The sequence below is a fragment of the Antechinus flavipes genome, chromosome 3, assembly GCF_016432865.1.
Source record: "Antechinus flavipes isolate AdamAnt ecotype Samford, QLD, Australia chromosome 3, AdamAnt_v2, whole genome shotgun sequence".
NCBI lineage: Eukaryota > Metazoa > Chordata > Mammalia > Dasyuromorphia > Dasyuridae > Antechinus > Antechinus flavipes.
The window spans coordinates 466,662,271-466,678,302 of record NC_067400.1 but is presented as its reverse complement, the minus strand read 5'-3'; the positions used below and the strand labels follow the sequence as shown (position 1 = coordinate 466,678,302).

Here is a 16,032-nt window from a genome sequence, read left to right as displayed (position 1 = left end):
CACCTAGCTGCCATATCACATTAAATCATTACAATTATATTAAGCGCTCCTCCCCAACTGAGTTGGTTAACACATTAAAATTAACTAGGCTTACAATAAAATGATATACATTAAGCTCTAAGCCCCAACACTGATGCATTGTTGGTGGAGTTGTGAACGAATCCAGCCATTCTGGAGAGCAATCTGGAATTATGCCCAAAAAGTTATCAAACTGTGCATACCCTTTGATCCAGCAGTGTTTCTATTGGGCTTATACCCCAAAGAGATATTAAAAAAGGGAAAGGGACCTGTATGTGCCAAAATGTTTGTAGCAGCCCTGTTTGTAGTGGCTAGAAACTGGAAAATGAATGGATGCCCATCAATTGGAGAATGGCTGGGTAAATTGTGGTATATGAATGTTATGGAATATTATTGTTCTGTAAGAAATGACCAACAGGATGAATACAGAGAGGCTTGGAGAGACCTACATGGACTGATGCTAAGTGAGATGAGCAGAACCAGGAGATCATTATACACTTCGACGACGATATGGTATGAGGATGTATTCTGATGGAAGTGGATTTCTCTGACAAAGAGACTTAACTGAGTTTCACTGGATAAATGATGGACAGAAACAGCTACACCCAAAGAAGGAATACTGGGAAATGAATGTGAACTATTTGATTTTTGATTTTCTTCCCGAGTTATTTTTACCTTCTGAATCCAATTCTCCCTGTGCAGCGGGAGAACTGTTCGGTTCTGCAAATATGTATTGTATCTAGGATATACTGCAACATATTTAACATATATAGGACTGCTTGCCATCTTGGGGGGGAGGGGGGGAGAGGAGGGAGGGAGGGGAAAAAACGAAACATAAGTGATTGCAAGGGATAATGCTGTGTAAAAAATATCCTGGCATGGATTCTATCAATACAAAGTTATTATTAAATAAAATTAAATTTAAAAAAAAAAAAAGTTCTAAGCCCCAGATATATTTAATTGCCAAGGGCAAGGGTTTTAACTTTTTTATGTCATGGACTCCTCTGGCCATTTGACAAAACCCGTGGATCCATTCTCAGAATGATGCTTTTAGATGTATGAAACTGAAATACACAGAATTAGAAAGAAAAACAATTATGCTAAAGTACGGTCATCAAAATATTTTTTTAAATTTTTTTAAAAGTTAAGAACGCTTGACCACCTTAGGGAAAGACTTAATATTGCTGATATAGTGACTACAAAGAATTAAATCTCAATCAACTGTACTTTCTATCCACCTCTACCCAAAACTCTTGAACCAGATCCTTTAGAAATAAAGCTGTAAAATGGGCCAAAATTGATTGAATAATTAGACACTTATCATTGGCTTCTCTCAAGATTCAGCTCAAATATCTTCTCAGGAAGTCTTCTCAGTTACCCCACAGTCACTAAAGCCTTCCTCTCTAACATTACCTTCCTTCTGCTCTATATTATGTGAATAGGCATTTATTTCATGGTATCTTTCACATTAGGATGTAAGCTTTGTTTAGGCAGGGATCATTTTTGTATTTGTGCCTTACTTTGCCCCATTGCTTAGCACAATACTTGAAACATATTAAGAACTCAAACTTACCCACTTATTCAACTTATGACATTTAACTTTCAAGACAGGGAAGGGGACTAATTCCAAAACCAACTAATTTATATTACATGCATTAAAATAAACTCATTTAATATTTTCTCATGTACACATCAGTACTCAAAACACTTATGTCAAAAAATATTCCAGAGAGTATTCTGGGAAAATGGTAGAGGGAGAAATTCCAAACTTTCCAGATTTCCCCCACAAACAAAACAAAATAGCACCTCAGGGCAAATGTAGAGCAATAAGAACAAATAAGAGTTGGGGCAGAACAACAGTCCTCCTGGGACAATCAAAGAAAATGCAAAGAAAGATACCAGGAAGGAGGTTTGGTCCACATGAAAGATAAACACATTTAGGCCAGTTCCACTGAAACAGCAATGGGGCAAGACCTGTGGCTAGCCAACCACAAATGTGGGGACAGTATGAGGAGGAAGGTGTCTGAGTCAGGGAAGCCAAAAAGAAATTGCCAAGGGCAAGGGTTTTAACTTTTTTATGTCATGGACTCCTCTGGCCATTTGACAAAACCCGTGGATCCATTCTCAGAATGATGCTTTTAGATGTATGAAACTGAAATACACAGAATTAGAAAGAAAAACAATTATGCTAAAGTACGGTCATCAAAATATTTTTTTAAATTTTTTTAAAAGTTAAGAACGCTTGACCACCTTAGGGAAAGACTTAATATTGCTGATATAGTGACTACAAAGAATTAAATCTCAATCAACTGTACTTTCTATCCACCTCTACCCAAAACTCTTGAACCAGATCCTTTAGAAATAAAGCTGTAAAATGGGCCAAAATTGATTGAATAATTAGACACTTATCATTGGCTTCTCTCAAGATTCAGCTCAAATATCTTCTCAGGAAGTCTTCTCAGTTACCCCACAGTCACTAAAGCCTTCCTCTCTAACATTACCTTCCTTCTGCTCTATATTATGTGAATAGGCATTTATTTCATGGTATCTTTCACATTAGGATGTAAGCTTTGTTTAGGCAGGGATCATTTTTGTATTTGTGCCTTACTTTGCCCCATTGCTTAGCACAATACTTGAAACATATTAAGAACTCAAACTTACCCACTTATTCAACTTATGACATTTAACTTTCAAGACAGGTAGGGAAGGGGACTAATTCCAAAACCAACTAATTTATATTGCATGCATTAAAATAAACTCATTTAAGTGAATTAGAAAATTCACCTGTCCTTTATCTGAATTACTTAGATCATGGACTGGTGCTGACTTTGGTCTCCGAGGCAGATTTCCTGTTTTTTATCAAAAAAGAACAAAAAAGTTACATTAACATAAAAAAAAACTTTCAATTAAAATACTCAAAGAAACACTTATTTTTTACATCTTAAAATTAACTTTTCTGTCATTGCTACATACTAACATAAGCATCTTTAAAACTAATATTTAACACATAATTTACGATAAATTTAAATCATAAATTCAGAGCTGAAATGGATCTCAGAGATGACAACATTTAAGACCTTCATTTTAAGCTGAAAAGGCCTAGAAAAGTGAGTATCAATAAACTTATTAGTACAAATATGTGATGATAATTCATTTGTCAGAACATCAATTTACATCTAATTAAAAAACTGGCAAAAATTACCTTTGTGTAGTCTAGAAGAAAAGTTGTTGGATTGATAGCTTACTTTATAAAATTCATTAACAACCCATTAACTAAGGCTCTTTTCAAATACAATGAAGCAATAGATCTTTTACAACTTAGCTGTTAACACAATTCCCTGCCTCTCTTTCAGTGTCATAGGATTCTCCCATGTTTTAAAAGAGGGAATATTTATTCCAGACTTAAAAACAGACTAAGAAAAACTTGATATGGTTTCCATCATTAAAAAATGTTTTTATATACTATGTTTTTATATACTATTGCTAAAGTCAAGATTACTATAAGGCACTTTGGTGATCATTTAGTTTTAGTTTAGGGTTTGAACTAAATGATCACCAATAATTCTACAGAAATTGAAAAATGAAGTAGTAAAAGAACTTACCCAGAACTGTATCAGATCCAATATTCAAACCCTTGTCACCTTGCTCTAAATTAAATGCTGATTTCCCCTACACCCTATATTTGTTTCTCTTCTCCCCATTTGACTAAACATTGCAGAAGAGTAGGGAATATCTTTACTGTTTATATTCACCATCGCAGCTATTCTAATGCATTGTACACCCAGAAAGTTTTGAAAAATGTCTATCCAATAAATGTTGCTTAACTCAATTCAAAGGTCTTTTTCAAGCCTTTAAGTGGAATATGAACTATGTCAGTCAATCCATAACAAAGAGAACAAAGACAAGAACCAATTCTCCTGACTCCCAGACTGAGTCTACTTTAGAAACAACACAATTTGTGATTTATTTTCTATTTAGTTAACCAATAAATGAAAGAAAGAGAAGATGAATTAAGTTTAGGAAAAAACAACAACAAAAAACTAAAGTACATGGTAAGTTGATCATGTTTCAAACTTTCCCTTCTAGTCTAAATCTGTAATGGAAAAGAGCTAAACTCATTTAATATTTTCTCATGTACACATCAGTACTCAAAACACTTATGTCAAAAAATATTCCAGAGAGTATTCTGGGAGAATGGTAGAGGGAGAAATTCCAAACTTTCCAGATTTCCCCCACAAACAAAACAAAATAGCACCTCAGGGCAAATGTAGAGCAATAAGAACAAATAAGAGTTGGGGCAGAACAACAGTCCTCCTGGGACAATCAAAGAAAATACAAAGAAAGATACCAGGAAGGAGGTTTGGTCCACATGAAAGATAAACACATTTAGGCCAGTTCCACTGAAACAGCAATGGGGCAAGACCTGTGGCTAGCCAACCACAAATGTGGGGACAGTATGAGGAGGAAGGTGTCTGAGTCAGGGAAGCCAAAAAGAAATAGCAGCCTCAGCTGTGCTGCCGAAACTCAGCTTTGGGAGAAGGAACCATCACATGCAGAAGCAGAGCAGCCACCGGGCCATGCTGCTGCTGGCTGTGAGCACTTACAGAAGGGCAGAGTCCTTGATTTTGGGTTCCAGGCCAGAGGGGAGAACTTAAGGAGGACCTAAGGCTTGAGACAGCATCCCTCACATCTTAGAACTACAGATGATCACACATCAACAATCTACTATGATTTAAAAAAAAAAATAGGCAAAGGAGAAAGAATTCAACCACAGAAATTTACCAAAGGAATAAGAAAGACCAGAGTTCACCTTCAAAGGATAATGAAGCAAAAAAAGCCTCTTATCCCAAAAAATAATATTAAATGGTCACCTGCCCAAAAAGAATCCATAGAAAAACTCAAAAAAGATTTTAAAAATCAAATGAGACTGAGGAAAAACTGGGGGCAAGTGGGAAGGGGACAGGGGGAAATCCAAGAAAACTATAAGATTATGAAAAGAAAGTCAACCAACTAGAAAAGGAGATCCAGATTCTTAAAGAAGAAAATGACACTTTGAAAACTAGAATCAGGCAAGGGAAAGCTAGCAAAGTTATAAATGACTAAGAAATAATCAAAGAAAATATAAAGAATGACAAAATAAAAGAGAATATGAAACATCTCATAAGAAAAACAATGGATTTGGAGAATAGATCAAGAAGAGAAAACATAGTATCGTACTACCTGAAAGGTACAGTCAAAAAAAGAATCTTGATATAATAATACAAGAAATAATTGGAAATAACTGTCCCAAAGTATTAGAGCAAGAAGGGAAAGTAAAGACAGAAAAAAATCCATTTAAAATAACTAAATAGTATAAAGTTGGAAAATGGCTATGGTGTAAGAAATGATGAGTTGGTCGATTTAGCAAAAATATGGAAAGACTTGTACTTATGAAGAAAGATGTTTTCCACCTTCAGAGAAACACAGGACAAACACAGTATGACCTTACATAGATTTATATAAATTTCTAAGTGTAAATATCCATATGATTATAGGTACCTATGTATTTATATGCATATGTGTATACACATATATGTATATATAAATAATGTCTTCACTTAATTGCAGTCTTTTTTTGAGGAAGTGGAGAAGAAAGGGAAAAAAAAGAATAAAGTAAAAAAAATAGACAGCAAGACAACAGAAGAAAACTGTAAGGAAGCAAAGAAAAGATAGTATTGAACACAATATACAGTATTATGTAGGCTTTCTTGAAATGGAAATGGTTTCAATCCTCTATGTTCTGCAAATTTTTTCTTTTTCTATTTTGCTTTTTTTTTTTTTATAAATTTTGTACTTTTTAAATAATTTTTAAAGAGGAAAAAAAAATGCTCAAAACAAAACTATCAAGTTTCTTATATAGCTTAACTGAGTAATCTTAGTAAATAGTGAATTTTTATCAACTGCCCATTTGTTGGCAATATTCCTTTAAGAATCTTGATTGTAGCAGTGCCAAATAACAGCTCACACTTATATAACCCTTTTGAGGGGTTACAAAGCCTTTTAGATATCCACTGCCCAATTTGAGCCTCATAAATCCTGTGAGGTAAATTCTGTTCTTATCCTCTGCTTTACAAACAAGGAAATTAAGAAGTTGAATGATCTATCCAGAGTGATATGGCAAGTGCATGTCTGAGGCAAGATAGGAAGCTTCATTTTTCTGGCTAGGACTGTATATGAAACAGATTCATCTACTTGTTTCTTTATGCTACAAAATCTTTTTACAGAATCTCCAAGGTAGAAGAGCTCTCAATTACCATATAGTCCAACCTATCCATATCTGAAAAAGGTATTGTAACCTATTTAACAAGCAGCCAAATAGCCTTTGCTTGAAGGCCTTCAGTGAGGTAGAAACTATTTTTCTCCAAGGAAGGCCATTCCATTTCTAAATAGCTCCAGTTGTTAAAAACTTTATCCTTAGAGCAACCCTGTCCCTTTGTTGCTAATCTGGCCCCATAGGGGCAAGCTGAACAAGTTTAATACTTTCTCCAATGAGAAAGCCCTTCAAAAAAATTTGAAGACAGTTTACCTACTTCTCAAGTCTTCTCTTCTTCAGACAAAAATGTCCAATTATTTAAAATAATCTTCATAAAGCCCTTTTCAATCCTAGTCACTGTCTCCTAGATACTGTCTAGCTCATAAATTTCCTTGCTAAAATATGGAATTGAAAATAAGTTTCCACATGTGGTCAATGTAGGGCAGAACATAGTAAGATGGTGATTGTTTATTGGGTCTTAACCTGAACTTGATAAATTATACAATACTAACAACAGCTAAAAGTGATATAATGCTTACTATGTATCATGTTCTGTGTTAAGTGGCATATAAATATCTCATTTGATCCTCAGAACAATTCTGGGAGGTAGGTGCTATTATAATCTCCATAGTGCAGATTAGGAAACAGGCGACAGAGGTTAAATGACTTGTCCAGAATCACATAGCCAAAAAAGTGTCTAAAAGAGCAAATTAAAACTCAGGTTTTCTTGATTTCAGGATTAGTACACTATCCATTACACTACCTAGGTCTGCCTCCATTCTTCTTTAAGAGATTCAAAACGATAAAGCAATGAAGTCTCTCAGTCACTACTAGAGCAAAGTTCTGGTGATCTGGACCAGAAAGATTTATTTTTCTAGATTTACTTAGTTTATGTAAAGCCTCAGAGACATACTTAGCTTTTCCCAATTGCCCAATTAGCTATTCCCTCCTTGACTCAATCAGAATCCACACCTTGTTAAGAAATAGGCATAAAAACATTTTGTTTATACATTTTAAATTTCATTAAGTCATTCAACTGAAGTACCTGAGCTTCTTTGTGATTTCACTGATTGATTTATGTCAAAGATTATCATTTCTTAAGCTGTAACCTTTGGAGCTCACAGCCAAAGCAACCTTTCTTTTCTGTCTTGCAGAATTCATACACAGTTTCTCTATCAAACAGATTCAGAGAACTATCACATTACTAAAAAGTTGACTTCTTAAAGATCTGACTCAAATTAGGCATCATGACTTTGTTTATTTAACCAACTGATTAAAATGGGCAAAATGAAAAGTGTTTAGTCAAGTTAAGGAGAAGAGGAAATATTTGTTTTATTAACTATAAATATTTTTTGATATCTAAGTCTGCTATTGATATTTGGATAAAATCAAGAAGATTCAAAAAAACAACGGGGCAAAGTATTATACTGCAAGCACCAAATCCCAAAGAAAAAGGTGACTTTTACTGGTGATCTTCCTGCCTAGTGTTATTATCAAATGGTTAAAAATAGTTTCATGCTTCCAGAAAAATTACAAAGCTATTTATCAATAGAGTATAATAAAATTTAAAATAAAGCTCTTGAATTCTCTAAGCAAAAAATTTGAAGTAAAAAGTAAGTTTTCCAAGATAGTAGTTTATGTAAAGTAAGAGATGAAAATGATATTGAAATCTCTAAAAACTGTTAAATCAGTTTTGTGGTTTACTTCCAATAAGCAATAAGAAACCATTTCAGAAAATTTTACTAAAAGGGATCTGATAACATGTAAAGAAATGAAAAAAGAGCAGAGAAATATAACAGGTGAATTTTTAAAACACTTGTAAATGTGGATTTATATTGTGCAACTCTTGTATGTGCATAGTTATTTGCACAATGTATTCCTTCATTTTAACATGAATTCCTTGAGGGCAAGGAATATGACTGTTTTTATTCATATCCCTGAGTGCTTAGCATAGTACCTAATCATTTAATAAATGATGAATAACATAAGTTTTTATTGTTATCAAAAGAATCTGATACAAGAAGTGTTTCAATGTGGCAAAAAGTTTGAGAACTTAATTCATAAAATAGATCATTAATAGATGAATACCTAATTGGTCATAAGTTTCTTTTAATATACATGTATGCTTATGAATTACTCAAACAATTTCATACCTTGTCCTGGTGAATGATTTTTCTTGTATTTTTCCATCTGACTTGAAGGTAAGTTCTGACTCTTCTGAAAGCCTAACAATGGATTCTGTAATCATATTATATATGGACACTTTAAGTAAAAAAAGAAGAATGCTTATTTTTTTAATGATGAACTATCTGTGACAAAAAATATTAGACATTATTTTCTTCAGTTTGTTTTCAGAAGTCTTTATCAAGTATTTATTCCTACCAAAGGATCTAGTAGAATCAGATAATCCATTTTCTAAGCAGGAAATATTCTTTAAGAATAGTACAAAAGTAATTTGGTTTTTCCCCCTACATAATATCCTGAAAAGATGGGTATTATTTAACAGATTATCAAATCCCTAAATTTGTACCTCAATTTTAAGATTTAAACATGTCAGTTAACTGATTTTTAAAATCTTATGATCGGCCTCAACACCAAAAAGTACTTTCATTTTAACTACAGATTATAATTAGCAATGTTAGAATCCAAAGTTTATAACAATTGTTAAAATCTGGTTTTTAAAATTTTCATTATATTTGGATTCAATTCTGAATAATATATGTGATCAGTAAAAAATAACTATAAACTCACTGTAGATTCTTCTTTTTTCATAGAAAATAGGGAATGTTCATTCTTTAAGTTGTTTTCAATAGCTTCTGCTTTTTTCCAGGCTTCAAGTCGAAACCGTTCCATAATTTTTATTTCTTCTCGAAGATCTCTGTTCTCTTTAGCTAATGTTTCTATTTGGCTTTTAAGGCGACCATGTGTATTTGACCACTTTGTCTCTTTTCGCTTCAACTCTTCTTGTAAATCTGCTATTTGTTGTTTTAAAGCCTTCAAAAGAGAAGCAAATATACACAAGTGCTCATTAAGCTCAAACAACATTTTTATCAAGCTGCTATAGAACGAATAGATCTGTAAGTGATTAAGACATGCAGGTAAATACAAGAGCATTTATTTACATCTAAGAACCTGTTAGATATTGTGAGCATATACAAAACAAAATTTAGGACAAATGGTACCCTGACCACCATCTATTTGTATGGTAGGGTAAGAAGACACATAACAAAAATAACAAATACAGGGGCAGCTAGGTGGTGCAGTGGATAGAGTACCAGCCATGAAGTCTGGAGGACCTGAATTCAAATCTAGCCTCAGACACTTAAGATTCCCTAGGTATGTGACCCTGGGCAAATCACTTAACCCCAATTGCCTCAGCCAAAAAAAAAAATTTTTTTAAATAATAAATACAAAAAGTTCTGTATATATTAAATATCACACAGCAGTGGTAAAGGAGTTTGGAAGAAACAAGAACATATTTTGGCTGGGGAAATTATGAAAGATTAACATAAACCAAGTTTAAGTTAGCTGTCCACTGAAAGAGTTTGGTCAGCAGATTAATGAGGGGGAGATTTCAGATAAAGGACAGAGTTTGAACAAAGGGCCAGGGAGGCAAAGCACAAGATATTTTCAAGGACATAATAAGTGTATCACTTTGGCTAGAGAAGCAGGATTCTGTAGAAACATTAAGCATTATAAAAATAGAAAAGTTTAAGTTGAAGCTAAGGCTCTGAATTCTAGGATAAAGGGTTTGAATTTTATCCTGCTGGCAGCTAAGTTCTCAGCAGAATAGTTATTTAAAAAAAAAAAAAAAAAAGGATATTTTAGAAAGAAAAATCAGGGAGCAGATTAAAGTTAGGAGGTGATGACAGGGAAGGGACAGGACAGAGCAGTGAGAAAATTATTACAACAGGCAAGTCATGAACTATGGATGGTGACAATAGGAAAAAAAAGGACAAAGGGATATGTAAGACATGAAGACACAACTTGATTATTAATAAAACGTAAGGGATTGAAAGAACAAGAAAAGTCAGAAAATCAATCAGCACATAGTTGTTAAGTACAACTCTGCCAGGCACTCAGAACTGAAAAGAAGAAAAAGAAAAAGCCCTTTCCCATTATCAAGGAGCTTACATTCTAATGGGAAGGACAGTATGTGTACATGCACATGTATGATGAATTTATGGTGAGAAGGGCATGAGTGGGGTAATCATAAAAGGCTTTTATAAAGAAGGCAGCATATGTGAAGAGTGGAAACAAAGTACAAAAGAGAGAAGCATTTCCAAGGATGGGGGACCAGCCAGGAAAAGAGCACACAGAACGGCCAGAAGGATACAACCATATGTTCTAAAGCTGGAAATAAGAGATTAGGAGTAGGTTGGAAACCTACTAAACTAAACTAAAAAACTAAACAGAGGTGCTTATATTTGAACCGAGAAGTGACAAGAAGCTATTAAAATGTATTGAACAAGAAAATAACATGATCAGAATTGTATATTAGGAAAAAAAAAATCCTTTAATAACTGTGTGGAGGAAGACACTTCAGGCAAGGAGACCAATTAGGAAGATACTATATTAGAATAGACAAAAGGAAATGAAGTTGTGAACTAAGGCTACATGAAGAAAGAGGAGTGCTATAGAGGGAGAAATAAGATGTGGCAATTGACGGGAGATCTATGGAGTGACAAAGAACTTAAGTCAAGGATGACACCAAGGTTGCAAACAAACCTATATGATGACTCAGGGAAGATGGTGCAAACAACAAAAATAAGGAAGTTTAACAGAAGGGTAAGGTTTGGGAAAAAGAAAAATTTTAGTTTGAGACATATTGAATTTGAGATGCCTAAAGGCTATCCATTTTAAAATATCTAACAGATAATTGGAAGATGTGCCACTGGACTTAAAGAGAAAGACTATAGCAAGATTTGGGAGTCATCTTCATAGAAACAATATCAATGAAGTCAAGACTATAGGCTGAAAGGACATAGTGAAGAAAATGTTCCCAAATCTAATCTATTTCAAGTTAGTAGATAAACATGAAAGGAATTTTTTCTTAATCTAATTAATAAAGAAACTATAGTCAGTGAAAAACTATTACCATCTTTTACTATGAAAAATCACTGCCTTAATGAATATTAAAAATGCCAAGATATAAACATTATGTGCAATATATGTCTGTTTTTAAATAATCTTCTAGTATTACTGTTATTTCTAACTGATGTTACTTATAAGTGTTGTATAGCATTTAGCATGCATTTAGGAGAATTCTGACATCATACTTACAAAACAGTTAAAATTACTGAGATTAACAAATGAATCCTATGTTGTAGATCCATAACAAAAATTCTATAACAATGTATTACTGACATTTTTTTTTATTATTAGCCTATCAATATCAATTCTATAACTTTGCATACCTTGTATGTTTCTACTACAAAGAGCTCTCATACCTGAATTTCTTCACGTTCCTTTCTATCTGGAATTGCTCTTGCAGTTGTAGTATATTTTTCAAAAACTCTGCGTTCTTTTTGTAGCTTTCGCATTTCCTCCTTTTTAAACTCTTCAATTCGAGCCAATTCTTTTGCTTTCTGCTGTTCAAAGTCTGCAATCTCCTTTCTAAATTGGTTAAATACAAATACATCTTATCATCTATAATATCTAATAGAGTAATCTAAATGTGAAATCAAAAGGAATTTTAAGTGACAACTTGCACTGACAAAATCAGAGAACTAGCATGAGACAAACATTTACTTAAATATGGAAATATTTTCAGTTATATCAGATGTCCATAAAGAGAGCAGAATTAAGATAGTAAATAACTGGGGTACAGTTATCGATAAATTATCACACATACATTCCTTCTGGATAGTCTCTAAACTTCTAATTCATAGCTATGAACTCTCCAACATAACCAAGGAATAAGGCAATGCAACTTCTAATTTTTGCTTGCCTATATAAAAGTATATTAGGTCCAGAGTCAGACTACATGTCTTATTCTAGATATGTTTATATGACTTTTGTAGAAGTCATTTATTCTAATTTAGCCTCAGTTTCTGCAACTGCAGAATGAGCTATTAAGAATTCTTCATGTTCTAAGATGTATGTATGCGTCCATGTGTACATAAACACATACATTCACATATGTAATTTTATATCTCTATTAATAATAACTCTATCTCCTGCTCAAAACAAAAGTTAAAGAATGGGGCTAGAAATATATAGTCATTCTTCAAGATGAAGTCACACTATGATAACCTTTAGTTTGCTAGTCAGTCAAATCTGTGAATTTCTTCTTAAAACAGTAGCAAAGATACCTCTTTAGAATAGCAATTTCCCAGGTTATAGGATTTAATACTATTTTGTAGCCTGATCTTCCTCTAGCTTGTCCATTGATGGTAGAATACAGCATCAGTTCATAAGCTAGTTCTGAGAAAGCAAAGTTTACACGGCCTTGTTTTATATACCTGCAATTCCCTGTCCAAATCTAAACTGCCATTTCAAATTGAGCCTACTATATTATCTCAAAGTCTGTTTCCTCTGCAATCCAAATAAACACATTCTGACTTTAGGCCCTTATTATCTCTCACATAGATCACTGCAAAAATTTAATTAGTAATATTTGGGATTCTGTCTACCCTACACATTGCTACAAGATTAATCTTTTTTAAAATGTCACCTACCTATTCAAAATCTTCAGTAATACTCCATTACTTAATGAATCCAAATTCAAAGCCCTCCATGATTCCATCACATATTCTTTCTCAGGCAACAACATGGCATAAAGAATAGAGCATCAAAATCGGAGTCTGGAAGATGTGAGTTCAAATCCAGCCTTAGACATCTACTATTTGTGTGCCCTACATAAATCAGTTAAAATCTGCAGTTCCTCATCTATAAAATGGGAAGATGTGTACGTTTATATATGTGTGTACATAATATCCAAAATATACATCTATATACATGTGTGTATATATATAATCTATGTGTATGTATGTATATGTGTATGTGTGTGTGTATAAACACATTTGTTTGCATCTATATTTCTTGCACTAATCTCTCAACCTACAATCCTTATATTATCAAATACCTTTTGAACATCTAATCTACTTAATTATCCTTCCTAACTGCATCTCTTAAGATTCTTCCCTTGATTCTCTACTTAGTGATCTCATCACTTCCCATGGGTTTAATTATCATCTCTATGCAGAGGAATGCCACATCTATATTATCCAACACAGTCTCTCTTCTCAGCTCCAAAACCATGTCTTATCAGACATTTCCTCCTGGAACGTCTCACTGGCAAATGAAATTCACATGTCCAAAACCTTTCCACTTTCTAAATTTCCCTATTACTGTTGAGGCCACCTCTACTGGGATGAAGGCAAGATGACAGAGAAAGCCTTCTGCAGAGTTCTCTCTTCCAAACAGGAATATATCTTACTCAATAAGGAAGTAGGAAGGGAAGGAAATGAAAGAAAACAAGGGGTGGGAGGTGAGAAAAGGGAAAGCAGATAAAAGAAGTAGCAAACTAGATTTTAAAGGACGTTCAGGATAAAAAAAGAGAAGGATAAAAAAAAAAATAGGGCAAGAGAAATACACAATTAATAATCTTAACTATGAATTAGATGAACTTACCTTACAAAACAGAAGCAGACAGCAGAATAGATTAGAAACTAGAATCTAACAATATGTTGTTTACAAGAAACACTTGAAACAGACACACAGAATTAAGGGACTGAATCTAGTCTGTTTCACCTGAAGTGAAAAGGGCAGGGGTAGCAATCATGATCTTAGACAAAGCAAAAACAAAAATAGAACTAAATAGGATAAGCAAAGGAACTAAATCTTTCTAAAAGGAACCAAAGAAGTAATGAATCAGATGAAATAATAATATCAATACTAATTTAAATGCAACAAATCCATAGCATTCAGATTCTTAAAGAAAATGAATTAACAGGAAGAAATAGTGACACTAAAGCAGTGGGGAATTTCAACTTTCCCCTCTCAAAACTAGATAAAAATAACCATAAAATAAATTTTAAAAGAAGTCAAGGAAATGAAAAGGATTTAGAACAAATTAAAAATCCCCATTAAAACACCAAAATGGAAATCCTAAAAGTCAAGAGATTAATAAAATTGAAAATAAAAAAGCCAGTGAATTAATAAATAAAACTAGGAGCTGGTTTTATAAAAAGAAATAAAGTAGTTTTAATCTTATTTTTAAAAAAGAAAGCAAATAGCATCAAAAATTAAAAGGGTGATTACCACCAATGAAGTGAAAATTAAAACAATTATTAGGATTTATTCTACCCAATTAATGCCATTAAAATAGAGAATCTAAGTGAAATGAATAAATATTTACAAAAATATAAACTGCCCAGATTAACGGAAGAGGAAACAGAATATTTAAATAACCATATCTAATAAAAAAATTAATTTAAAAAGTCATCAATAAGATCTCTAAGAAAAAAGCCCCAGAACCAGATGGATTCATAAGTGAACTTTACCATGCATTCAAGGAACAATTAATCCCAATACAATATAAACTATCTAAAAAAGTAAGTATAGGAGAAGTCCTATCAAATTCCTCTTATGACACAAATATAGTTTGGTACTCAATCCAGGAAAGAGCAAAAAGAAAAAAAAAATTTGAACAACTTCCTTAATAAATAACAAAGCAAAAAGTTAAGGAGATTACAACAATATATTACAAAGATCATACAATATAAGATGGAATTTATACTAGGAATCAGCTTATTTGATCTTATAAATAACATTACCAACAAAAATTATATAATTATATCAATGGATGTGCAGAAAATGCCTTTGACAATACCCATTCCTATTGAAAAAAACACTAGAAACCAAAGAAATCAATTGGAGCCTTTCTTCAAATATAAATAAAATCAAGAACAAGCATTATACCCAATTGGGATAAACTTGAAACTTTCCCATTAAAACAAGGATGTCCATTATCACCACTATTACTGAACATTCTACTAGATATGTTAGCTATAACAGTACAAAAACAAAAAAGAAATTCAAAGAATAAAAAAAGGCAATGAGGAAACAAAAGTATCATTCTGTAACAATGTGGGGATTGAGAAATTATGATTATCAGTAAATGTTTGATTTATACACCAAATTAAAAGCCTATACACCCAGAGAACCATGAAAATTTCTTAGTCAAAAAGGGATTATGAGTGGAAAAAATTTAAGAAGTCCTGGTATATATAGGGTAACCCAGTTTATGAAGGAGAAAACCAACCAAAGTGGACTGGATAGAGATGGATTCTTTTGTTCAGATTGCTGGAGGCAGTTGAGTCACACAATAAGTCACATTCTCAATAGAAGGAGTTTAATACTTTTAATCCATCTCATTAATATGCCCCACCCTCTAATTAAAGTAAAGGTTCACCTATCAGGGTTGATTTTTTTTTTTTAAACCTATCAAGTACACCTCTTTTTCCAAAGGTATTTCAGCATTCAGGAATCTCCATGAATTTTTAGGAGAAACCACTGACCATCAATTTAGTGATTATCAGTTAACCTAATTTATTATTAATTATCTCAAACTGTTTCTAAGTCTTTTCATTCATCTCAATGGTCTATTTCAAGAGAATCAACTAAAAACCAGTTGAAACAATTAACTTCAATAAAAACTGCATGATGACACAGCTTTTATGACACAATATTTATAAAAATACAGCTAAAATGGAAAT

General features: G+C 32.8%; 1 protein-coding gene across 5 annotated transcripts in view; it reads right to left on the bottom strand.

Annotated features, from left to right (window-relative positions):
• CENPJ (centromere protein J) overlaps nt 1–16,032 on the bottom strand; it is a 44,815-nt gene that overhangs the window by 10,895 nt on the left and 17,888 nt on the right. For 4 of the 5 annotated variants that reach the window (XM_051986620.1, XM_051986623.1, XM_051986625.1 and 1 more), the window contains 4 exons: nt 11,761–11,926; nt 9,062–9,304; nt 8,464–8,548; nt 2,803–2,867 (listed from right to left, as the gene is read on the bottom strand). In XM_051986620.1, the coding sequence (XP_051842580.1) occupies nt 2,803–2,867; nt 8,464–8,548; nt 9,062–9,304; nt 11,761–11,926 (559 nt within the window). The remainder of the gene's footprint in view (nt 1–2,802; nt 2,868–8,463; nt 8,549–9,061; nt 9,305–11,760; nt 11,927–16,032) is intronic. The other variant, XM_051986622.1, reaches the window with a different exon arrangement.